At 42.1% G+C, this 26972-nt stretch overlaps 1 protein-coding gene across 1 annotated transcript in view; it reads left to right on the top strand.

The window, feature by feature from the left end:
- Nucleotides 1-26972, top strand: part of NCOA2 (nuclear receptor coactivator 2) — a 289674-nt gene that overhangs the window by 162416 nt on the left and 100286 nt on the right. Inside the window, exon 3 of the mRNA XM_068983427.1 lies at nt 24940-25044. Within this exon, the coding sequence (XP_068839528.1) occupies nt 24959-25044 (86 nt within the window). The 5' untranslated portion in view covers nt 24940-24958. The remainder of the gene's footprint in view (nt 1-24939; nt 25045-26972) is intronic.

The raw sequence follows: 26972 nt of genomic DNA, 5'->3' as shown, positions 1-26972 counted from the left end.
TGAAAGAGGTGGGAATACCAGACCACCTGACCTGCCTGTTGAGAAATCTGTATGCAGGTCAGGAAGCAACGGTTAGAACTGGATATGGAACAACAGACTGGTTCCAAATAGAGAAAGGAGTACGTCAAGGCTGTATATTGTCACCCTGCTTATTTAACTTCTATGCAGAGTACTTCATGAGAAACGCTGGGCTGGAAGAAGCACAAGCTGGAATCAAGATTGGCGGGAAATATGTGAATAACATCAGATGTGCAGATGACACCACCCTTATGGCAGAAAGTGAAGAACTAAAGAGCCTCTTGATGAAAGTGAAAGAGGAGAGTGAAAAAGTTGCCTTAAAACTCAATATTCGGAAAACTAAGATCATGGCATCTGGTCCCATCACTTCATGGCAGATAGATGGGGAAACAGTGGAAACAGTGGCTGACTTTATTCTGGGGAGCTCCAAAATCACTGCAGGTGGTGATTGCAGCCATGAAATTAAAAGATGCTTGCTCCTTGGAAGAAAAGTTATGACCAACCTAGACAGCATATTCAAAATCAGAAACATTACTTTGCCAACAAAGATCTGTCTAGTCAAAGCTGTGGTTTTTCCAGTGGTCATCTTGCCTGGAGAATCCCAGGGACGGGGGAGCCTGGTGGGCTACCGTCTATGGGGTCGCACAGAGTCGGGCACGACTGAAGCGACTTAGCAGCAGCAGCATGTATGGATGTGAGAGTTGGACTATAAAGAAAACTGAGCACCGAAGAATTGATGCTTTGAACTGTGGTGTTGGAGGAGACTCCTGAGAGTCCCTTGGACTGCAAGGAGATCCAACCAGTCCATCCTAAAGGAAATCAGTCCTGAATATTCATTGGAAGGACTGATGCTGAAGCTGAAGCTCCAGTAGTTTGGCCACCTGATGTGAAGAACTGACTCATTTGAAAAGACCCTGATGCTGGGAAAGATTGAAAGCGGGAGGAGAAGAGAATGACAGAGGGTGAGATGGCTGGATGGCATCACCAACTCAATGGACATGAGTTTGTGTAGACTCCAGGAGTTGGTGATGGACAGGGAGGCCTGGCGTGCTGTAGTCCATGGGGTCGCAGAGTCGGACACGATTGAGTAACTGAACTGATACCTGTTTAAGTCCCTGCTTTTTGTTTTTTCTATTACATGCCTAGACATGGAGTTGCTGGGTTGTGTGGTAATGTGATATTTTTTAAAAGCTCCCCAGGTGATCTTCAAATATGCATGAAGTTTGAGAACATCTGATACAAAGTGAAGATGAGTAATCTGGAAGGTCCATAAATGATCTTATAGTGGGTTAGTAACTTCTTAGGAAAATGGTATGCCTCATTTTGTTATCTATGTAGTTTTATTTTTTGACTTTGGTCAGATTCTCAAAGCTGTTTGTAACTCCAGAGCGGTGCTGAGAGTCACTGCAAGAGTCTAATTTACTATAGACAAAGATTTGAGTAGACATTCTCCAGAGAAGATAATGCAGTGGCCAAAAACCACTTGAAAAGATGTTCAACATAGATACTAGGGAAATGCAGGTCAAACCAACAGTGAGATACCATTTCATACTCAGTAAGATGACTATAATTTTAAAAAAAGTTAAAATAAGTGTTGATTAAGGTAATGGAGAAATTGGAACCCTCAGACATTGCTGCTTTGGAAAGCAGTCTGGCAGTTCATCAAAAAATTAAATGTAAAAGTACTGTATACTCACCCAATTCCATTCCTAGGTATATATATCCAGAAGAACTGAAACATCTGTGTACACTGGTATACAGATATCCACAGCAGCATTATTCCTGATAAGCCAAAAAATAGTAATGGCCTAAATGTCCTAAGTGATGAGTAGATAAATAAAATGTGGTATAACCTTTATACATTGTAATATTTGGCCATAAAAAGAAAGTACTCATACATACTACAGTATTGCTGAACCTTAAAAGCACGATGCTGATTGAAAGAAGTGACAAGTAAATGTATTTTATGTTTCCATTTATATTACATGTCCCTATTAGACATAAAGTCAGAGACTGCTGCTAGTTGCCAGGGTGGGAGAGAGGAGGGAATGAGGAATAACTGCATAAGGAGCATGGAGTTTCCTCTTGGGTTGATGAAATGTTGTAGAGTTAGATAGGGTGATGATTGCACAGTCCTGTGATTAGCTTAAAACCACTGAAATGTATGTGTTTAAAGAGTGAATTTTCTGGCTCCTGAATTATCAGTCAGTCAATTCAGTCACTTAGTCATGTCCGACTCTTTGTGACCCCGAGAACTACAGCATGCCAGGCTTCCCTGTCTATCACCAACTCGCGAAGCTTGCTCAAACTCATGTGCATCAAATTAGTGATGCCATCCAACCATCTCATCCTTGGTCGTCCCCTTCTCCTCCTGCTTTCAATCTTTCCCAACATCAAGGTCTTTTCAAATGAGTCAGTTCTTCACATCAGGTGGCCAAAGTATTGGAGCTTCAGCTTCAGCATCAGTCCTTCTAATGAATATTCAGGACTGATTTCCTTTAGGATTGACTAGTTTGACCTCCTTGCAGTCCAAGGGACTCTCAAGAGTCTTCTCCAACACTACAGTTCAAAAGCATCAATTCTTCGGTGCTCAGCTTTCTTTATAGTCCAGCTCTCACATCCATACGTGACTACTGGAAAAACCATAGCTTTGACCAGATGGATCTTTGTCAGCAAAGTAATGTCTCTGTTTTTTAATTTACTGTCTAGGTTTATTATAGCTTTTCTTCCAAGGAGCAAGCATCTTTTAATTTCATGGCTGCAGTCACCATCTGCAGTGATTTTGCAGCCCAAAAAACAAAGTCTGTCACTGTTTCCATTGTTTCCCCATCTATTTGCCATGAAGTGATGGGACTGGATGCCATGATCTTAGTTTTTTGAATGTTGAGTTTTAAGCCAGCTTTTTCACTCTCCTCTTTCACTTTCCTCAAGAGGCTCTTTAGTTCCTTTTTGCTGTCTGCCACAAGTTTGTGTCATCTGGGTGTGTGAGGTTATTGATATTTCTCTGGGCAGTCTTGATTCCAGCTTGTGATTCATCCAGCCTGGCATTTCTCATGATGTACTCTGCATATAAGTTAAATAAGCTGGGTGACAATATACAGCCTTGACATAGTCCTTTCCCAATTTTGAACCAGTCCATTGTTCCATTTCCATTGCTAACTGTTGCTTCTTGACCTGCATACACATTTCTCAGGAGGCAGCTAAGGTGGTCAGGTATTCCCATCTCTTGAATTTTCCAGTTTGTTGTGATTCACACAGTCAAAGGCTTTGGTGTAGTGAATGAAGCAGAAGTAGATGTTTTTCTGGAATTCCCTTGCTTTTTCGATGATCCAGTGGATGTTGGCAATTTGATCTCTGGTTCCTCTGTCTTTTCTCAGTCCAGCTTGAACATCCAGAAATTCTCGGTTCACGTGCTGTTGAAGCCTAGCTTGGAGAATTTTGAGCATTACTTTGCTAGCCTGTGAGATGAGTGCAGTTGTGCAGTAGTTTGAACATTCACTCTTTGGCATTGCCTTTCTTTGGGATTGGAATGAAAACTGACCTTTTCCAGTCCTGTGGCCATGCTGAGTTTTCCAGATTTGCTGCATACTGAGTGCAGCACTTTCACAGCTTCATATTTTAGGATTTGAAATAGCTCATCTGGAATTCCATTACCTCCACTCACGTTGTTCGCAGTGATGATTCCTAAGGGCCACTTGACTTTGCCCTCCAGGATGTCTGGCTCTAGGTGAGTGATCACACCATTGTGGTTAACTGGGTCATTAAGATCTTTTTTTATATAGTAGTTCTGTGTATTCTTGCCACCTTTTCTTAATATCTTCTGCTTCTGTTAGGTCCATACTGTTTCTGATTATACCTCACTGTTAAAAATAATTTTTTAAAAGTAGCTAACTGAGGAGAGGGAGACCTGGATAACTGGATATCTCCAAAGCGGAGGATCCCATAAAGGAGGTGGAATAGGAATTATGCAGTTTAAGGGGAGGACCTACGTAGAGGACGATGTCACGGAAGGCTCGGGAGAAAGAGATTTGTGAAGGGATCACTGAGTGGACATGATCACAGTGACAAACACAGCAGAAAGGCCAAGTCACACAACACAGGTGCCACCCTTTCTCTAGACTCAACCTTCAAATATCATGAAGAACAAGGAGGGTATTTTCAGTGGAGGTGGAGCGGGGGGTGGGGGTGGTAATTGTTTTGGATCATGAAGTGAGTGGAAGTGAATAGGAATAAACCTCAGGCCTGTATTCCCTTACTTGAATGTCAAAATTAAACAAACTCTGAAACAGGAAAGGTTTTTAGAACTCCTTTGATGGTAAAACCTGACCTGAATGGATATGGAATGACTTATAATCTTCATTTGTCCCACTTAGTGTGAATATTCATACATTTCACTGCAGAAATAATATTGAATTTGATTACAGAACGTGCACACAGGGCCCTGTGGGGATGTTATGAAATACGGCATATGCTGTGTTTTCTCTTTCTAAAATTAAAATGTATCTATCTATCTGAATTCTGAATTCTTTGGGGGTAAGGGAGCACAGGCCTATAGGCTTGGGACAGGTCCCTATGTGAAGGAAGGTTGTGAGATTGTATGGTTGCTGAAGAAGAATTGAGACTTAAGGAGGGGAATGGACCTGAGTGCAGTTAGAGGTGAACACAGGCAAAAAAAAAAAAAAAAAAAGGGTAGACATTGGCTGAAGAGAACTTTAGTAGCAAAGATTCAGAGAAGATGGGGAGGGAAATCGGAAATGGGGTTGTTTACAAGATGATGGGGTCACACAGCCTCCAAGAAGCCAGGAACGGCCAGGAGAGACATTGAAGAGAGCGATGGATTTCTATGTGAGTAAAAGGAAGGGAGGAATTCTCTCGTGGCTCAAGGGTAAGGAATCCACCTGCAGTGTACAAGACACAGGTTCGATCCCTGAGTCGGGACGATCCCTTGGAGGAGGAAACGGCTACTCACTCCAGTATTCTTGCCTGGAAAATCCCATGGACAGAGGAGCCTGGCAGACTAAAGTCTGTGGGGGTTGCAAAGAGTCTGATACAACCTAGCATCTGGAACAGCAACAAAAGGAAATTGATATTCAGATTGATATAATAATAATAATAATAATCAGGTGAATCAGCCATGAGCCAAAGTGATAAAAGCTGGAAATACCTGTTGAAAAGCTGTTTACCTGTTGGGTTAAGAGAAGGAGCTGACTCGAGAACAAAGGAAAGGATCGCTGGGCAGGACTCTGGGTGTAAGGCAAGTTTAGAGACCTTGAGTGGTCTGAGGGGCCTCTCCAACCTTGTGTGTGTGTGAGTCACTCAGTCGTGTCTGACTCTTTTGTGACCCCATGGGTGGTAGCTCACCAGACTCCTCTGTCCGTGGAATTCTCCAGGCAAGAATACTGGAGTGAGTTGCCATTCTCTTCTCCAGGGTATCTTCCCAACCCAGGGATCAAACCCAGGTCTCCTGTATTGTGGGCAGACTGTTTATCGTCTGAGCCACCAGGGAATTCCTCGCCACCTTTAGCTGTATGATATTCCCACTTACGAGGGTGGGAGTAAGGGAGGAAACTTGAAGTTATGTTTTGCAAAAGTAACTCTGTGAGAAGAGACATGAATAGGAGCCTGATGGTGGGGAATCCAGGGAGTTGTGGAGGGCAATGCGATGAGCAGAGAGGCAAGGGCCTCAACTCAGGAGGACTGCTGTGGAGGAGGAAGGCAGAAAACAAGATCCATGAAGACTGCTATGGAGGAGGAAGGCAGAAGGCAATTCTGCACGCTCAAAAGCTGTGAACCAGAAGTGGCTTTCAAGGTGTACCAGTGCTGGTTGAGAACGAGGTTCTGGGTGTGGTCACAGGAGGCAGTGGCCACTGCTAGAGTTGAGGCAGGAGGGTCTTTGAGGTTACTCAGGGTGGGGACCAGGTGTGGACTAGAGAAGAAGAACTAGTCGAACACCAACATGTTCAGTGAAGGTGAAGGATTAGGTGGCCTGTTGGTCAGTCTCAGGCTGGAACATAGATTGGGGGTGTTTTAAGGCATGGGTTTCCAAGAAGCAGAGATTTTTATTCAAGGTCACCCTTACTGTTGAGCACAGGCCTGGTGCCTGCTCTCAGGAAAGCAGAGGGCAACCCCTACCCCCATCCTATTCCCAGAACCTGTGTTATAAGAGGACCAGCAGCTGCTGCTGGAATGGACCGTGCGTGGGGGCCTGAAGAGAGGGCCCCCAGAATAGTCCTGTTCCTGGGTTAGGGATGTAAGGGAATTGGTTACCAGAGTGTAGGGACTTGAGAAGCACAGGAGGAGATGCAAGATGTAGCAGAACTCTTATGGACTGTGTTTGGAAGACAGAAAAAGAAAAATAGTGGTGAACATATGTGAGAGAAGTTTCTCCTCTGCTCCAATTCAAATACTGAACATGTTAAAATAGATTGTGAGGGATTTTCCTTTCCTTTCCTAATTGTATTTTTGTAGGTGTTCAAATTGTTTTAATAATACAAAGATTTATTATTGTTGTTCTGTTGCTCAGTCGTATTCGACTCTTTGTGATCCCATGGACTGCAGCCTGCCAGCCAGGCTTCTCTGTCCTTCATTGTATCCCGGAGTTTGCTCAAGTTCAGACCTTTTTAATTTGCTAATGTTAAGATTTTCAGAAAAGTACTCTTAATTGTTCAAGTATCCTCTATGTCATCATCCTCTCTGATAAGTTATTTTTTTCCCCCAATCATTGATTAAAAACAAACTAGACTGGAGACTTCTTTTTGTTTGTAATAATCAGTTAATTAACACCAGGAATGTTACTCCACCAGCCTTGACTGACTTGCTGTTACCTCCCAGCCCTTGTGTGTGTGCTAAGTCGTTTCAGTCATGTCTGACTCTGTGTGACCCCATGGACTGTAGCCTCCAGGCTCCTCTGTCCATGGGATTCTCCAGGCAAGACGACGAGTGGGTTGCCGTGCCCACCATAGGGAATCTTCCCAACCAGGGATCGAACCCACATCTCTTTTATCTCCTGCACTGGCAGGCGGGTTCTTTACCACTAGCACCCCCTGGGAAGCCCAGTAGTTCTCAGTGCTGCCCTTCCTAGTCACGGTTGGGCAGGCTTCCGCTGACCATCTGGGGTCCTTCTGCAGAGAGTTCCAATTGGTCTGGGGTGGAGCCTGGAAAGCCATGCTTTTAAAAGTTCCTCAGGGGGTTCATTATGAGCCACTTCTGCTTCCATCCTTGCACAAGCAGTAAATCAGATGCTTTGCCAGGCTGAGTATGCAGTGTCCGTGCCAGATCCCTGGCTTAACATTCTTCCATCCAAGTAAACGTGAAATGGTCATGAACATCTGAAAGATACTAAATTGTTGGTAACCAGTTTACATTAGAAAATAGGTCATGCTGTAGTCTTCAAACTTGCAAAACATTTGTGAAAATCATAATATTCGTTATTGTGAATTCTGGTTAAATGAGATCTCAGATATCCTGCTGAGGGGATTATAAATTAAGGCAGCCTTTTTGGAAAATAATTTGACAGTGCATATAATCGCTGTAAATAAGGTCACACACACCCTTTGATCCAGTAATTACATTTCTGAGGTCCTGGTGTATTGAGACTATTGATTATTATTAATCACATGATGTGGATTAGTGCTTACATAAAAGATATTCATCAGTGTTGTTTATAGTGGTAAAAAATGGAAGCAAATTAAATGATTATAGAAAATAGTTAAATATATTATGGTTTCTTTATATGCTAGAATATCATAGAGCCATTAAAAATCATGTTTATAAAAACTAATACCACAGAAAAATCTTAGAAATGATAAAAGCATCTATAAAAGTATACATGCAGTTTGTGATACACACACACAGACATACATGCCCATTTTATTTTTTAAGATGTTATCTTATATTGGAATATAGTTGGTTAACAGTGTTGTATTAGTTTCAGGTATACAGCAAAGTGAGCCAGTTATATACATATATCTATTCTTTTTCAAAGTTTTCTCCCATTTAGGTTATTACAGGGTGTTAAGCAGATTTCCTGTGATATACAGTAGGTCCTTGTTGGTTATCTGTTTTAAATACAGCAGTGTGTACATGTCAATCCCCAAATTCCCAACTTTTTAAATTTAGTGGTAATTCTCTGTGTGGTAGGAATACATGCAATTTATTCTTTAGTATTTTATATTCTAAATTTTCTACGATGAGCATGTATTACTTTTATTGAGAAAAATAATAAAACTTTAAGAAATCTTACTTGAATCTCTTTAGCAGAAGGAAGGAGGACAATTCCATTTGTGATGAATTATTAGAGAAGTCACTCTTGCTCGTTAATAGTCACCATTTTGTTTCCTGAATCCTTGCAAACCATCTGTTTATCTATTCCACAAGTCATCAGTCAGGCCCCGTCACTTACAGAACTTGTTATTGTTGTTTTCTGGTTGTTTGTTTTTAATAACTGCTTTATTGAGATGGAATTCACATAACGTAAAGTTCACCCTTTGTAAGTGTCTGGTTCCGTGATTATTAGTTTATTCCCCAGGTGGGCAGCCATGACCACTCTTGCAGTAGTTTCAGAACATTCTCATCCACATGAAGAGAAACTCTGTTCTGATTGGCAGTCAGCCCCGCTCTGCCATCCCCCTCTGGCGTCCCCCTCCGCCCCTGGCAGCCACTGATCTGCTTTCTGTTGCTGTGGACTTGCTTATTCTGGATGTTCCCTGTAAGTGCCATTGTACAGTATGTAGCCTTGCAGTGTCCTCTTAGCTGGTCTTCTGCTCCTCCTCCCTACCCTTCCAAACCTGTCGTGTGTCTCACTGACCAGAGGGTGGACTCAACCACCTCGAGCTCAGAACTTTCCACTGTGCCTGTGGTCAAGGAAGGCGACAGGAACTACGACTCATTCTAGCCTCTAAGGTTTTCTGTATCCTGACACTCCAAAGTAGACGCTCACTATGTGGTGAGGAAATGGGTTCAATGAATAAAATGGATTCTGCCTTCTCTCTCTCTTTCCTTCTTTCTCAGACTGTTGCTCTTGAGTTAGTCAGATTTCAGGTCACCGATGGGGTGAAAAACTTGCCCCCCTGACGTTGATGGCGGTGGTTGGTGACGCTCAGCAGGCCTCGAGGTTCAGACTTGTTGGAGAGACCCAGACCCCCACCCCCAACTGTCAAATCACATGGCCTTGCAGTCCCCCAGCATCTCTGGTCCTCAGACACCCTCCCACTATCCCAGCTTCCCTTAGAAATGTAATACTCCTTCTCCAAAACCTAACTCAGCCGTTAGTTTACTGCCTTCTGGTCTCTTCTTCCTAAATCTTTGACTTCATGAGGCTAAGTTCTGTTTTTTACTCAGGGATGACATTACAGTGTCCAGAGAGCCCAGGAATTTGCCCTCAAGGAGCTACTTAATAATTATCAGCACAGTTGAACATCAGAAGGAAAGAAATGCAAGTAGATTTTTAAATTAAAACCCTTTAATTTAGGTTATATGTTTAATACCAAAAAGAGACCCATATTAATTAGAAACTTAATCTTATATAAAATTAAATTGTCCAGGGCCCAGATGTGTTTTTGCCCTAATAGTTGTGACTCTTGATATTGAAATACTGCCTTAAAACACTAAGCTAAAGAAATCATATGCCTGTGTTGTGGACTTACATAAATAATGTGTTATAATTTCTCCAAAAGCTTAGTTTTCTCAGCATCATCTGGCTTAACTGAAACCAGAGTTTGAGTTTCAGCTTAATGAATTCTTTCTCTTTTTGCCCCAATACTAGGAAAAAGGAATATTATGCAGTTATATGTCTCTGATACGTCAAGCAATTATCTTAATTTTCTTCAAGTTTTCATTTCATGCTGATTACTTGCCAGTTATGGTTAAATAAGGTACAGTGGCCTTACAGATCTTTATCCATAGGTGTAGGTTTTACAAAAACAATGACATTTTACTCTCTCAGTGCAAACACGTTTTTAGGACTAATTGAAATAAATAGTGCAGAACCAAGGGCTTCCCTGGTGGCTCAGTAGTAAAGAATCTGCCTGCCAGTGCAGGAGACTCGGGTTCGTACCCTGATCTGGGAAGATATCCTTCATGCCGCAGAGCAGCTAAGCCCATATACCCCACCTACTGAGCTGTGCCCTAGAGCCCAGAAGCCCTAGAGCCTGTTCTCCACAACAAGGAAGCCACTGAAATGAGAAGCCCTTACCCCACAACTAGCAAACACCCCACCCTGCACAGGAACAAAGACCCAACACAGCCAAAAATAAATAAACAAAATTTTATGTATATATAAAAATATAGAATGACACATTCTACAACAGGAGGAGTTTGTTTTAATCATTTCAATGCCTATTCTAGACCACCCTTACATAATCCATTAAATTATTATTTGTAACACCCTGTCAACTCATTTGGGTTTAAGTTGGTATTAACTACCAAAAGGGTAATTAGAAGCTCCATTCTTGAGTCCAGTTAAATATTTTTAGTTTCCCAAAATGCAGTAATTCTGTGTCTGGAGCTGGAAAGAGGAGAAAGCTGTCCACTGATTACTTTCCAGAACAGTGCTGCTCTCAATCTGTCACATCTAGAAAGTTCTCCAACCACCCTGCCCCCACCCCACCCCACCCATTCTGATCCTGAGGTCAGAGAATTGGGTTCCCCTGTATGTCACGATACTAATGACGTGATTACTTCCACTGAAAGCTGTGAGTCCCAAGTTTGAAACTTAAACTGAAGTGCAAATCTCTCATAAGCTAAAGTGTGGTTGAAAAATGAAAGCCACTCAGTCGTGTCCAGCTCTTTGAGACTCCATGGACTGTAGCCTGCCAGGCTCCCCTGTCCATGATTCTCCAGTCAAGAATACTGGAATGGGTAGCCATTCCCTTCTCCAGGGTTCTTCCCAATCCAGGGATCGAACCCCAGTCTCCTGCACTGCAAGCAAATTCTGTATGGTCTGAGCCACCAGAGAAGCCCCTAAAGTGTGGTTAGTTTTGATGATTACCAATGTGTGGGAGAGAAGAAAATGGTTAAAGGAAGTGTTTTGGCTTATATAACTTTCTAAAGTCTAGTAATTCTCAGTAAGCCCTTCTGAAGGTATGTGTTATTTGCAAATAAAAATGCTTAATTTGGCTTATTTTTCTAAGACCAAATTGGGTTGGGGGAGGGGGTGCTGTTGACCCAGGGCTGCCTTCTGTTTTTGATGGCAGCCTTGCCTTGTAGTGAATACTGTTTGGAGTTATTGTAACGATCTGACCAAGAGAAAGTTTGTTGGAATTTGTATGGTGAAAAAATGAATCAGCGGTCCTCCCACCAAACCAAGTTTTTCCTCCTTGCTCACTTTCCACTTTTGTGGCAGAGGTTAGAGAAAGAATATAAAAAAGAGTATTCCAGAAAAAGACTTCTTATACGGGAAACATAATTTAAACTGCCCAAAGGAGCTATATAACTGCGTACTTTTTTCTTCTGTAACCGCAGACATTTTGTTTGGGTTCTATACTTCATCCCCGGGACATGTCTTGCCTTTGCTTCGTGTTCCCGTTTGACTGGAGATAAAGAACTCATAGGACAGCTTGGCGTGAAATGAGCATGAATGAGAAAAGTAGCGAGTGTGTTACCTCTCTGGCACCCAGAACCTGGAGCAAGAGGCAGCAGTGTGTGGGTGCCAGGACAGTGGCCTGGACCCTCACTGGTAAGCAAGCAACTAATGATGCAGGAGAAAGAAGCATTATCCTAGTTGTATGTCCTGTGGACCACGGAGGAGGATCCCAGGTGGCTCAGTGGTAGAGAACCTGCCTGCCAATGCAGGAGACTCAGGGGATGCAGATTCAATCCCTAGGTCAGGGAGATCCCCTGGAGGATGAAATGGCAACCCACTCCAGTATTCCTGCCTGGAAAATCCCATGGACAGAGGAACCCTGCGTGCTACAGTCCATGGGGTCGCAGAATCAGATGCAACTGAGCACAGTAATGGGCCAGGAAACATTCAGTAGAAGGGAACCTTTACTTCTTCCTAGTGAAATCTATGAGGCCCACATAAAGAGGATGGCTTTCCAGCTGAACTTGAAAGAGGAGATTTTCTGAGGAGGAAGAGCGATTTGAGTAACCTTTGCTGGAAGGCTCTGGTGGACATTGTTGGACATCTTGGACATTGTTCTTGCTTTAAAAGACTTGAATCCATGGGAGAGAGAAAACATGAGATTGTTCCAAAAGTTAAGACTAACAGATAGTAATGAGTCCAAAAGGACCAAAAGCCTCCGTCTTTCTCATTTAGAAGAACTTGGGGTGAATTTGGAAAATATAACAATTTGGTTGTAATTGAGTTTCAGTAATTACAGAATACTATTAGGGAATATCCTTTGGTAAAAGGAAAGAATTTATACTTTAAATTTCATTGCTAATACTTAATGGTAAAATTAGGTCCCATTTCTTATTTCATTCACTTTAGGCATTTTTCATACCTCTTACCATAGAGTAGCTTGACCTCATTTTATGCCCAGTTTTCCTTAAAAAATAGCATGTAAACAGTTTGTATGTTTATGATTTGCATTCTGGAGAGCTGGTCATTTAAAAGAATCTGTTTTGCTTGTTGTTTTTTTTCCAGTGACACAGCCGGGTCTTCCTCCTCCCTCTTTTTTCCTTTTGGTAAACTCATCAAAATCTGATGTAATGAAAAAAAATTTGGAAAAATACAGAAATTAAATTTTACCCATAGTTCTTCTTTAAACAACTTAGCTGCTAATATTTTGGTGAAATTTCCTCTAATTTTTTTCTATAAATTAGTTTTTCTCTCTAACTGTAGTTCACCATCAACTTAGATTGTTTCATAAGCATTTCAGTTCAGTTCCATTACTAAGTCTTACTGACTTTGTGTGACCCCCTTGGACTGCAGCATGCCAGGCCTCCCTGTCCATCACCAACTCCCAGAGCCTGCTCAAACTCATATCCATCAAGTCAGTGATGCCATCCAACCATCTCATTCTCTGTCATCTCCTTCTCCTCCTACTGTCAATCTTTCCCAGCATCAAGGTATTTTCCATTGAATCAGCTCTTCGCATCAGGTGACCAAAGTATTGAAATTTCAGCTTCAGCATCAGTCCTTCTAATGTATATTCAGGACTGATTTTCTTTAGAATTGACTGGTTTGATCTCCTTGCAGTCCAAGGGACTCTCAAGAGTCTTCTCCAACACCACAGTTCAAAAGCATCAATTCTTTGGAGTTCAGCCTTCTTTATGGTCCAACTCTCCCATCAATACATGACTACTGGAAAAACCGTAGCTTTGACTAGACAGACCTTTGTTAGCAAAGTAATGTCTCTGCTTTTTAATATGCTGCCTAAGTTGGTCTTTTCTTCCAAGGAGCAACCATCTGTTAATTTCATGGCTGCAGTCATCGTCCACAGTGATTTACATGCTATTAAATTCAACATAAAATAATGTATCTATTAAATAAGCCCTTGTACATGCTCAGTTGCTCAGTCATGTCTGATTCTCTGCAACTCCATGGACTGTAGCCTGCCAGGCTCCTCTGTCCATGGAATTCTCCAGGCCAAGAATCCTGGAGTGAGTTGCCATGCCCTCCTCCAGGGGATCTTCCCAACCCAGGGATTGAACCCACGTCTCTTACATCTGCATTGACAAGAGGTTTCTTTACTGCTAGCACCACCTGGAAAGCCCAAATAAGCCCTTACTAGGTGCCAATCATTGTTCAACATGTTCTTTACAGTCCATGGCACAAGCTTATAAAAGTATTATTATTCCTACAGTCTTAGAAGTGAAACTTAGGTCCAGTGGGGTTTAATTAGTGTAATTAACACAACTAATATGTGCTGTTCCAGGGAGTCCAAACCTGAGTTGACACCAGAGGATATACTCTTAGCCTCTGCATTGTACAGCTTTACCTGAATTTTGTTTTAACAGTTACATAATAAAGAAATTCTATGGCACCCCACTCCAGTACTCTTGCCTGGGAAATCCCATGGATGGAGGAGCCTCGTAGGCTACAGTCCACGGGGTCGCTAAGAGTTGGACATGACTGAGCGACTTCACTTTCACTTTTCACTTTCGTGCATTGGAGAAGGAAATGGCAACCCATTCCAGTTTCTTGCCTGGAGAATCCCAGGGACACAGGAGCCTGGTGGCCTTCCGTCTATGGGGTCGAACAGAGTCGGACACGACTGATGTGACTTAGCAGCAGCAGCAGCATTCTGGATCTTAGAGTTCTGTTAGGAAGGTGTCACCCTATTGAGAGAGAACTTTCCTGACCACCGAGGTAAAATGGTGCTCCTCAACCCCACCTACAGTATACTGTATCCTAACCCTTAGTTTTTTAAAATCGCTCTGTTCACCACTTCATATGGTAAATGTTTATTTGTTTCACTGTTTCTCTTATGGAGAAATACTTGGTCTCTTTTTTTCACTGCTGGTATCCTCCAATACCTAGAACCATCCATGGACTGTAATACAAATTCAGTGAAACTTACTGAATGATTTCATGACCTCTGCCTTCAGGTTAGTGTTGCATAAATTCTGATTTTCATAATCAAGCTCCGTTGGGACTGATAGGCTGAAAGGACCATGTGATCTGTGTTTCCCTCTGTAAATCCCAAGAATGCTAGGCTCTAAATACCCCAGGCTGGTGGGCAAAACAGAACACCCCACACTTCTGCACTGCAGCAACATTGCATGCCTACTAAAAGGCCAACTTCTAGTCCAGACTGGTTTATGCTAGTTGTCCTTGTTATTGTAAGCACATAAATATTATGTAACTGATTAAGTGTTTGTGTGAAAAGATACATATGTTTCTATAAAAACTAAAATACTTTGAAAAGACTCAGTCAGATGGATCAAAATTGCTCCCAAGTATGTATCTGCATTTGTAAAAGGCTGGCAAAAATAATGAAAGGTATACCTCATGAGCACTTATAAGAACTCGAAGTGTCTATGAGTTCTAATTATATTTTAAATAAACAGAAATTGAAAGTAGTAGACAATGCCTTAATGATAGGTCTGATTTACACAAGAAAGACAATATGAAACCCCAGTGGAGACTGATACTCAAATGTATTATGTTTAAAGTTGATATGAAATGATTTAAGTAGTAGGTATCATTTTCTCTAATTGCTCTTGATAAGTGCCTTTTAAAATTAACCAATTAACACTGCTGATTCTGTAGGAAAAGAAGGCCTTTTCTATCTTGAATGAAACTGAGAATTCCTGGTATGCCAGAGAAAATTCCTAGCTGGGTTTATTATTTCAGTACTTCATAATAAATTCACTAATAACTAATACTTCATTTTTCTTCAGGGTATAATTGCTTATGAGCCGATGCGAGATTTCTTTTCTACCCTAGAATGTGAGCTTTAACAGGACAAGGGCTCTTGCCTGTTTTGTTCCAGGCTCTATCTCCATGCCTACAACAGTGCCTGCTGCATTAATTATTTATTGAACGAACAGAAGAAAGAATCTACACATTTTTACAGTATTTTGCATTTTGCAATGATACTGCTATATTTTTAGCCAAAAAAAGGGTACTTTTAAATTACATTTTTAGCATTTATCAAATTGAATTAAAATATACTGCTTTTTATAGTTTACATAAGTCTGTCTCTCTCTTCAGTGAAAGTATTAAAGGATAGGAGCCTTGGTGCTTATGTTGTAGTGATTAAGAACTGCGAAGCTGTTTGGATTCACAAATGAACTCTTAAGAAACTTCTAATGATATGGCCTTGACAAGCTTACTGTAGCTTGTTTATACCTCAGTTTCCTCATCTGTAAAATGGTGATAATCATAGTTACAGGAACTAAAGGTGTTACCTATGTATAAAGTGTTTAGAGAATACCTGCCAAGGTGATACGTATTCAGTAAATGATAGCTGTTATAATTACACCCGAGTCTGACTCCTGACCTGTCCTTTATTATCTGTGTAACTTGCACAAATTACTTATGGAAACAGGTCAGCGAGGTTAGATAATCCGTAAGAGATTAGTCTCTGTGTGTGTGTGTACTTGCACATACAGAAAGAACAAAATGGGTTTTTAAGTAAGAAAAGTGCTTAATTCTTTTAAGTACTCAATAAATGTTAGCCCCCTCCCCCAAATAATAATAAAGCAATCAACATATTACACTGTGGGAGAATATTGTCATTTATTTAAAAATGTTTTACAACTGAATAATAAATACTTTTTATGTGAGTAGAGGCTGTCTTGCTCTTAACCATTTCAGTAAGTTTTTCTCATAAATTAGGAAGGTTTTTTTTTTTTTAATCTCGAAGTCTAAAATGGGTTTCAGAATAAAGAAAGAGAATTGAATTTTAATCTGGACAAGTTATGAAACTCAAAACACAAGTATTACATTGTGGTTCTTAGTCTGATGACTTCTTTCCAGAATACCAAGCCTTTGGTGAGAACTGGTTTTCCAAGTATTAAATATGGACTGAGTACACGGTGCTTAAAGTGCTTACATTATGCAAGGAATGAAGCTATTCCCTGGGTGTTTCCTCATCCGAGGTCTTGTTAAAACCCGGTCTTGCTATTCCTGGCTGTCTGTATTAGCACCGGCTGACATAGTTGGGTATAGGAGCAGCATTAAGGACCTTGTGTGTGTTAGTCGCACAGTTGTGTCTGGCTCTTTGCAACCCCATGGACTGTCCATGGAATTCTTCAGCAGTAATACTGGAGTGGGTTGCTATTTCAGGGGATCTTCCCAACCCAGGGACTGAATCCGGGTCTCCTGCGTTGCAAGCAAATTCTTTACCATCTGCGCTACCAGCAATTAAGGACCTTAGCCTGTGAGAACTGAGAAAGTGGAAACTGTCCTATGCCACTATCGTCAAATGAGATCTCCCTCCCTCCCCACACACACGCACCTTAGAAAGCTCTCTCATCCTGACACATTCTGCACTGAACTTTGCTAGGAAAAGACTTTCAGAGAGGATATTTTCCCCCTCTTTTGGAGAGATGGAAATGATGGAAATGTCACAGCAAAATATTTGTGTAACCAGCAAATACGAATTTAGCCACTTACTTGATTATTGTAGCCTGTGTTAAAAAGCTGCTGCCGCACATTTGCAGCCTAATGTGTTTCTCACCGTCTTCCCAATGGCATCTTGAAGTGTCTCTCAGCTAAAAAATTCATGAGGATTATTGGCTTTCAGTCAGAAAATGGAATATGTCTTCTAGTTACTGTCTAATATACCACTCTAAGGCCATTATACAGAAGTAAATGTAAGAGTGCAGCACACTGAGAAGGAAGGGACTTGTAGCTTGAACATTTGTTTATACACAGTTATTACTGTTCCCGTGGAGTAAGAAACAGCATGAGAAAAGGTAGGTGGTGAAGCCATTTTACTTGGAGAAGAGCTGTAGTGGTAGCCTGTGGTATTTTTTTGACTCCTGTGTCCAACTGGAGACTGTTTATCTTTGAAAAGTCATCTCGTAATAATAATAGTATGTGTTTGGCTTATTGCAGTTAACTTTAAAAAAGGCAAGTGTAGAGTAAGTTGCTGAAAGGTAGTGAAGTTAAACTGAGAGTTTGTTTCCTATCAGATGCCCTTTCTTCTGGATTTATATGAAGGGAGTTTCCTAAAACTCAGCAACCTGACTGCTGTCACTCCATGAATTAACGTGCACTTTTGTGAGTCTCATTCTGTAAATACACACTGTAATGTATGGGGTAAACTAAAACTTTATTGTATGAAAAGCAAGAAACAAAATACTGTCGGGTAAAGATGAAGTTAAAACTATTCTTAAGATCAAGTAAAAAGTAACACTTTGGGGAAAATCATAGACCATTTTACTAACTAAAATTTAGTTTTGAAGTGTTGAATAGCATCGTCTGTCACTGTGTTAATGCATTACTTGTTCTGCCGATGGGAAGGGAAAGTCTGGTCGTCTTCTCTGTCCTTTCATCCCTGCCTTCAGTAAGTCTTCATAGTCCTGCTTCTGTTGTGTTTGTATGTGTGTTGCTTCTTTGTCTGCTTGTTTGAATGAACCAACAATATATCCTTTCATACAACCTATGTATGTACTGCATGGAAAATTTGTTAACTCCTGCCAAGAGTTGGGGTCTTGCCAAAATATTGTTTGCTTTGGGTAATTTTGTTTAGTTGACACTGTTTAGAAAGTGATTTCTTCCCCTTCCCCTGCCTTCACTGCTGTATCATCTAACTGACGTCTAATGATTAGCCCACTTGATTTTCTACCTTTCTCAAGCCTCTACATCCTTAAGGCACATTATGTATATTTCAACATTAGATGCTCTGTTTCTTTAAACTTCTTCAGAGTCAGACCCTGAAAATTCGCTTTTATAAAACCCAAGACCCTCCTGGAACACAGTATACTCTGAGGGAAAAATTGTTTACAGTTTAGAATGAACAAATGTTTTTTACTTGTGATAGAGAAACAGTGTATACATCTAACTTTTGACATGGACTTCTGAGCTGTGGAGGGCCCTCCAAGATTATCGTCTCATGATGAATTCAATAGGATAGAAATGGAAAAGTGTTGAAGCGAACAGAAGTGTGTACACTTTTAGTATTACTTGAGTGTTTCTTTGTCTTACTAAGTTTATGAAGAATCAGACCACAGGTGACACAACAATGTCACCTGCATCTTGTAGAGAGCGTTTTAGAAGAGCCAGAAGGCCTTGGGAGGCATAGCAGCCTTTCTGGTCTCGTAGCAAGAGCTGGGTGATTTATCAGCCAGCTCCTCCCCACGTAAGGTGTTGATAAGAAAAGTTGTTTCAACAGCGCTGTGTGTCCTTTCATTATAAATTTCATCTCCAAGTAGGAATTTCATAGCAGGCTAATGTTTTATAACTATTTCTTGAAAATGGCAATAGAGATCTGATGTTTGATCACTTATTATGTTTGGATTTCAGCAGTAGTATTATCCTTATTTATTTTTTAACTGAATTTGTTCAGCATGTAATAAATCTGACAGTTTTACAGGCCCTGTTTGGAAGATGGCCAGTACCGATAAAAGATAAAATACACATTACCATTTACATGAATTCTGGATGATTGACTGGTTTTAACGGCATGAGATGTTCACACCTGCTTTGTTACCTTATAAATTTCATTGATGAATTTCATGCAAGAAGAGTGCTTTTTTTGTTTTAAGCTATGTTGAGGGTTAACATATTATTTTGCTTTCATCATATTATGCAAAGCATTAAACTGACATTGTTTACTCACACACCCCTGCCCAAACTGTTGTTACTTTAAGAAAATCAAACATTGGTTCTTTGCTCTACTGTCTAGTTTGTACAGGCTGACATCAGAGGATGTAAGGGAAGATGTGCTATCAGTAACAGCAGGGCTATTGTTTTGCTCTAGATAGCAAGAATGGACAAACTGAAACTTCTTTTCCTGTCTCGTCCTTTCACACATGCTCCCCCCACCCCCAGCGTTTGGTAGAAACTGGCTTATTCTCAATGACTGTAATTTCCTATCAGATATGAGCCAGGAGTTTACTTGTGACATTTTCAGTTTTTATGATTTATACTGAACATTTCAGAATCCAGAAAAAAATGCTCAAGAACATTAATTTCATGTGAATGTTGAAAACATGTAGACCGTTTAAGAAACTGTTTAAACCTGCTCACAAAATAAAATGTCTAAAGCTTCAGTGCTGCCCTTCTGTATTCTCCATCTCCTTCCCTTTGTTGGAAATTAATATTTAACTTTGATCTATAAAATTTCATTAAAACTCATCTGTATATACAATTTATTTTCTAATAAATTTTCATTGTAGTATAGTTGATTTGAACAGTGTTAAGTTTCAGATGCCCAGCAAAGTGAATCAGTTATGCATATACATATAGCCACTCTTTTTTAGATTCTTTTCCCATTTAGGTCATTACAGAGTATTGAGTATAGTTCCGTGTGCTATATAGTAGGTTCTTATCCATTACCTGCTTTACATATAGTATTGTGTATATGTCAGTCCCTATTTCCCAATTTGTGCCTGGCAGTTTGTTTCATCTTCAGTGATTTTTCTATGTGTGCATGCAGACTGGAGGGCTTCCCAGGCACTAGTGGTAAAGAACCCTCCTACCAGTGCAGGAGACATGAGAGATGAGGGTCAGGAAGATCCCCTGGAGGGGAGGGCATGGCAACCCACTCCAGTGTTCTTGCCTGGAGACTCCCATGGCAAGCTACGGTCCAAAGGGTCCCGTAGAGTGAGATATGACTGAAGCGACTGAGCACGCACGCATGCATACTCGAAGCCATACTGTCTATCTTTGGTTTTTATGTTATTTGGGTGGCAACAAAAATAACTCACCTAGGCACGTGTGCACACACACTTGCACACCTGTGTTCTGTCATGAAGTACTACCACTTGCTGCCAGCTGAGGCTTGACAGGGCGGTTCAGAACATCAGTTAGAAAGGTTAGAACCCTTTGGTTCTTCTCTGTGGTGAGGGTCCTGTCATTGGTAGTTTCACCGGCTGAGGAGCAGGGTGTAAATCCGCGCGTCTGCTGTGGGGTTCCGGCCGCTTCTGGCCCTGTGGCAGGCAGGAGAGAGGCAAGCAGGAGCCGTCCGCTCCTGTCACCACCTTCCCCACCCTCCTCCTCCCCCTGCTCCAGTACTCAATTCACTCTTTCCTTTTTTTCCTATCTGAGAGTTTTTTCCCTGTAGATGAGGAGTGATTCAGTCGGGGCATCTCAGCCTGATAATTGTAGCTGGCAGAGTGCATCCGCCTGTCCCCAACTTGGCCAGTGACTACACACACCCCTGTCCTTTTCCTTCCCTCTGGTGGTTTAAAGGTTGGCAGGCAATGTGTCCTGGACACATAGCCCAGGGAAGTTGCTCGAAAAAGACCACATATGGGGCAGACACAGAAAAACAAGAAATTTGAAAAGCTGAAATCTTTAGGTTTTGAAGAAATGTGCTGAAGTTGTTTAGTTGCTAAGTTGTGTCTGGCTGTTTGCGACCCCAAGGTCTGTAGCCCACCAGGCCTCTTTCCGTGGATTTCCCAGGCAAGAACACTAGAGTGGGTGGTCGTTCCCCTCTCCAGGTGATCTTCCTGACCCAGGGATCGAACCATCTCCTGCATTGGCAGGTGGATTCTTCACCATCTGAGCCTCCAGGGGAGCTGGGTTAAGGTGCCATCACATAATAATAAAAAGGGAAAGTTGGCATTTAAATAACTTAAAGAGAAAATGAGTGACGTTTTAAAGCTACAAATAGAGTGGTTTGTGAGCCAGCCTTGGGTAGGTACCAGTGAACCAGTGAAGTTGCTCAGTCGTGTCCAACTCTTTGCAGTCCCATGGACTGCAGCCTCCCAGGCTCCTCCATCTATGGAATTTTCCATGCAAGAGTACTGGAGTGGGTTGCCATTTCCTTCTCCAGGGGATCTTCCTGACCCAGGGATCAAACTGAGGTCTCCCACACTGCAGGCAGACACTTTACCGTCTGAGCTACCAGGGAAGCCCTGGTGGCTCAAGTGAAATAAACATGCGTGCACTCCAGGTCCTTTCAGTCATGTTCGACTCTTTGCAACCCCAAGGACTGTAGCCCGCTAAGCTCCTCTGTCCATGGGATTCTCCAGGAAGAATGCTGGAGTGGGTTGACATGCCCTCCTCCAGGTGATCTTCCCAGCCCAGGGAGAACTCGAGTCTCTTATGTCTCCTGCATTGGCAGGCAGGTTCTTTACAACTCGGCTCAAATGGTTTTATTGTACTTAGACCAGAACCCTGTGCTCCTGGCTTCACACCTCCTTCTGTCCAGTGCTTTGTTGAAATGCATCAGTGCTGCCCCTTCATGCAGAGTTACAATTATTTAACATATGTTTGGGGAAAAGTAAAAGTAGATGATGCTGACGCTAATGTTAAATCCCCAAACTGAGTATATACAACTTTTAAGTAAATCAGTCTCTTAATTTAGCTAAATGTTGAGAATCTTTCTGATCATTCCGATAGTATTACTATTAAATACTTTTGGGGGGTGGTGGCCATTTTATCAACAAACTTATCACATATACCTTCTATATGGGGTATTTTGTTACAGATTGGGGATTCTATTTTGATGATAAAAATGTTTTTTGATTGATAGAAAGCTATTTCCAGAGTGGAAATCCCCTGGGTCGCTTGTTGAGAGCTCACTCAGATTGGATGCATAATGGTTTGGGGTTGTTTTTTTTTACATGCTCGTGAGTGAAGCCATGGGAATTGTGGTTCTAGGAGAAATACTGAAAGAGAATGTTTGGAAGGTGTCATCAGAGCTGGGTTCTGGTGTTTTTGCTCCCCCATCTGTCCTTTTAAATATTGATTTATTTATTTTTATTTGGGGCTGTGCTTGGTCTTTGTTGCTGTGGATGGGCTTTCTCTAGCTGCAGCGTGCAGGCTTCTCGTTGAGGCGGCTTCTCTTGCTACAGAGCACCAGCTCTCGGACAGGTAGGCTTCAGTATTTGCTGCTGGTGGACCCACTGGTTGTAGTTCCCGGGCTCTGGAGTGCAGGCTCGATAGTTGTGGCACATGGGTCTAGTTGCCCCACAGATGTGGGATCTTCTCAGATCAGGGATCGAACTGGTGTCCCCTGCATTGCAAGGTGGATTCTTAACCACTGGACTACGAGGGAAGCCCCCCATCTTTTATACCTCCTGCGATGCCTTAGCAACTGCCACGCCTGCTCACAGCCCAGCTCAGACCCTGCTTCCTCCCCACCAGCAGAGTGTCCCACAGTACAAAGGACACCTGCTTCTCTTTAGTGGAGCTTTTCCTATATAAATCTCCTACATAAATTTCTCTCCTCTCCCCCATCTTCTTCTCGAGAGACACATCCCTCCTCATGTCCCTCACACGCCAAGCCTGAGTCACAGCAGCGGGCAGGCAGTCTTTGAAGGAATGAATGAATGATATTTAGGGCAGGGGTAGGGACTGGAGCATGGGAGCCAGGCAGTCCAGATCTTGCTGCTTCTCGCACCTGGCCTGTGACCCGTGATTCGAGAAAGAACGGCTATTTTGATGAGGCACTCCCTTACCATAGCTTTGTAGTGAAGAGTAGGATGTAAACCTGTGTATCAGCCCCACTTCCACCCTTTTCTGGGCCACTCCATGGCCTTGTGCTATGGATGATAATGATTATCCCCATTTTACAGAAAAGGTAATCGAGGCACGAGAAATAACTTCTTAAGGTCCCATAACTAACATGGTGAAACTTGGGTATAGTTCCTGCCTCTGCTCTCCAGCTTCTCATAGTCTGTTTTTGCTGATTAAATTATATCTGGCAATTGCTTGGTGCAGGATAAATGCTAAATGAACAGTAACTAAATACAGATTATACTTATCAGCCCAAACCTGTGAGTGCACCACGGGGCCTTGACACTTAGTTATGTCACTCCCAGCAACAGGAAACTCCCATACTAGCTTCCAGAATTGTCCCCTCCTGATGCAGCCTGTGGAATAGAATATAATTGGTGCCACCTCCCTCAACTGATCCAGTGTCTGTTGGTTCTCCTTACATGTGATTCCTCAAAATATATATATATATATATATATATATATATATATATATACACATATATATAAAATTCCCCTCCCCTCTTGGATCAGAGTTGAGGCCAGAAGACATGAGAGTGCTGGCTGGAGCACCCAGATCCTAGCCTGGGCACAGCCGGGCAGTTGATGGGTGTGTGACGGTGCTCTCACCCTCGGGCCTGCCTGGCCCTCCTAGCCCACCTGCCTCCTTGTCCTTGCTCTCAATGGACCTGTCACTCTTCCAGCATCGTCTTTAAGCCTCTGACCTCCCAACTCGCCCTTCCCTCTGATTTTTCCAGGCTAGATAGGCTGAGAAGCCACTGCAGGAAGTGAAGGAGGGCGAAAGTGGTTTTCAAAGCCTAGGGGACAAAAGGCAGAAGGAAGTGGCATAAAATTGGAACCCAAGGAGAGATTGCTAAATGGTGACTTAAACTTTTGGGGCTGCGGTTTTTTCTCTGCTGAGCAGTTATTAAACACCTTGAGTAACAACCATCTTCCATTTCCTCAAAATCTTTGCCAGTCCTTTTGCACAGTTCTTTAGAAACGTAAATCTCTGTCGCTTTTGTTATTTGCAGATATAAATGTTATTTTGATGGTGTTCGTGATGACCCATGTGAACACACTGATTCTCTTACTGTATATCCTTTTATTTTCTTGCTGCTACTGCTGCTAAGTCACTTCAGTCGTGTCCGACTCTGTGCGACCCCATAGACGGCACCCCACCAGGCTCCCCCGTCCCTGGGATTCTCCAGGCAAGAACACTGGAGTGGGTTGTCATTTCCTTCTCATTTTCTTCTTTTCTTAGGGAAAGGAATTCAGCAAATGGGCCAATAAGTGGCCTCCCCCACTAAGGTCAATAATGTTCCTAATCTTTTGAGTGCATCTTAAGACCTTCGGTGATAGCAGCTAGAATCAGGGAAGGAGATAGAGTCTGAGTGGCAGGATGTGAGAAGAAGTCACTACTAAGGGGGGGAGCCACTGGGAGAGGAGGGCCTGGTGTGGGGCGGGGGAGATCCTGTTTGAGGGACATTGCTCGCCAGGACAGGGGTGTCAGAGCAACCTGGTCAGATTTGGAAGCACAGCTTTGTGGCGAGGCACTGCCTCTTCCCGGGGCTGTTTGTCACGAGTGAGTGATTGCAGTACAGATGTAACGTTGGCCAACCCCAAACAGAGACTGGGAGGAGCCCCTGACAGCACCTGTAGTTCTCACGTGGGGCACCATTCCTCCTGAAACTGGAGGCTGGCAGCAGAAACACCGGGATAGCAGATCGTAGTTCAGGTGCTGTTGACATACAGCTCCTGTTGCAACAGTGGGCCCACTGAGGTAGGCTTGTTTGTTTTCTAACTGTTCACCTTGACATTTGTTTAACTTAAGCAGGTTACTAAAAAAAAAAAGTCTTCTCATTAGGAATTGACCATCGACTCTGCTCATTTGCTCTCTCTGTTTTCTGTTTCAGTTGCTGATATGTGTTCAAGATGAGTGGGATGGGAGAAAACACCCCTGACCCATCCAGGGCAGAGACGCGGAAGCGCAAGGAATGTCCTGACCAGCTCGGACCCAGGTGAGACTCTCACCACGCACACCTGATCCTCGGATTTGAAGTTTTATCGTATCTGTTTCACACTTGATTCACATGCTCTCTTTGGTTTTTCTCCTTAACTGTCAAGCCTTTGGATGCATATTATTTAACTTGTATTTTAGATATGCTGATCAGTTGCAGATTTTATTCTTACAAGTAGAGGCAGGCTCCATACTTCCTCTAGGTTCTCTCTGTACTCTGACTCTTAAAACCTGTTTATTCTACATAATCTTGAATTCACATTTTTACTCCTTTTTGCTTTTAGAATGTCAAAAAGACAAGAGATCCCATAGTAAAAAGGTTTGCTGCTAAGAAGTATCCGCTTTTATTTTTTCTTCCTTTTCTCTTACTTTCCTTCTAAGAGCAAGAAATGAAATGTTAAATCCTGTTGCTTTTGAGTTGATTACAAAGACTGAGGCTCTTCAGTGAATAAAACAAATATTTTTTAAAACAAGTTTCATGTTATATATTATGGGTGGGAGTATGGGTTTTTATGACCTCTATATGGGGTAATACAGCAGTATCTGTTAAAATTATAAATGCATATCCTCTCTGAATTAGCAGTTCCATTTCTAGGAATTTTCCAATGATATATGTTGACACATGCAAAATGACTTATGTATGAGGTTGCTCACTGCAGCGCAGTTCATAAACACGAAAGAGTAGGAAACCCTAAACATTTGTAGGAAGCTATGTAAACAGCTGTGACACATCCACACACAATATAGCTCTGAAAAAGAGTGAGGACACTCTTTGTGGGTTGATACTTAGCAGTTTCTTAAGAATATTGTTACAGAGGAAAAGCAAGGTTCAGAAAATGTGTATGGTGTCCTACCATTTCTATAGAAAAAGAAAATAAGAATCCGTATCGTTTTAGGGTAATTAGGAGACACAAGAATTGTTACCTGTTGGGGGGAACGAGGACTAGGGAACAGAGGTAGAAGAGAGACATCACTCTTTTGATGATTTAAATCATGTAAATGCTTTTAACATTTAAACAGCCACTTGTATTTCAGTGGCCAATAGAAAGACTGGGTGAGGAATACTAGGGAAGAGCGCTGGGAGCAGGAGAAAGAGCAGAAAGCCTTTTCCCCATCTAGTTGCCAGATTGAATGGCCACTGACCACACTACAGCCCCAGACCCCCGCTCGTATGTGCACCCTCTGGATTCCGTGGTCCTCCCTAGCCAGCCTCAGCCTGTCTGTCAAACTGCCTTTACAGCCCATAGTCCTGGCCACGGAGGCGGGTGGTAAATAGAGCCTCTTCTCTTCCAGTGTTCTGCTGGCTCTGGGGGTGTGCACGGCTCCCACCCCCACCCCCGCTCCCCCTTCTCACACGTGTGTCATTTAGTTGGTATCTTCGGGGTCTGGGGTAATAGAGGGAGGTGGAAGGGGTAGAAGGATCCAGAATTGGAATTCGGCTCTTTAGTGCGTGGCAGCCATTGCCTTCCTTTCTCCAGACTTAAGAAAGTAGAAGCCAGGAGTGAAAATGAGACTTTGCAAAACCCAGTTCTGGTCACTGAGTGATCTTGGATGAATCATGCAGTCACTATAAAATAGAGAAACTGTGTTCTGTCTTAGGTTTATTAGTTCATGAAAATAATGCTAATATGTAAATGCAAGCATATGACTGTCTATTACAAATTACAAAGTTTTATAAATTGGTATTACATACAAATAATTATATATTAAGAACATAGCAAGCTTGTACTCTGAATAGTGTACTTTTCTTATTTATTATATTGTTTGAATGTCATCCAGTGGACTCTGTGCTGTATTTGAGAAAAAAAAATGACACCCTGCAATTATCAAAGGGAACTTCTAAGTTTGCTCTTTCATCAAATTCAGATGAGAAGATCTTGCCAGTTTTTATTTTTCCCTCCTTTCCATTAATGTTTTAAAACTCAAGTT

This window comes from Capricornis sumatraensis, chromosome 11 (assembly GCF_032405125.1).
Source record: "Capricornis sumatraensis isolate serow.1 chromosome 11, serow.2, whole genome shotgun sequence".
NCBI lineage: Eukaryota > Metazoa > Chordata > Mammalia > Artiodactyla > Bovidae > Capricornis > Capricornis sumatraensis.
Note: the sequence above shows the minus strand (reverse complement) of the source record. Positions and strands in the feature narration are given on the sequence as shown.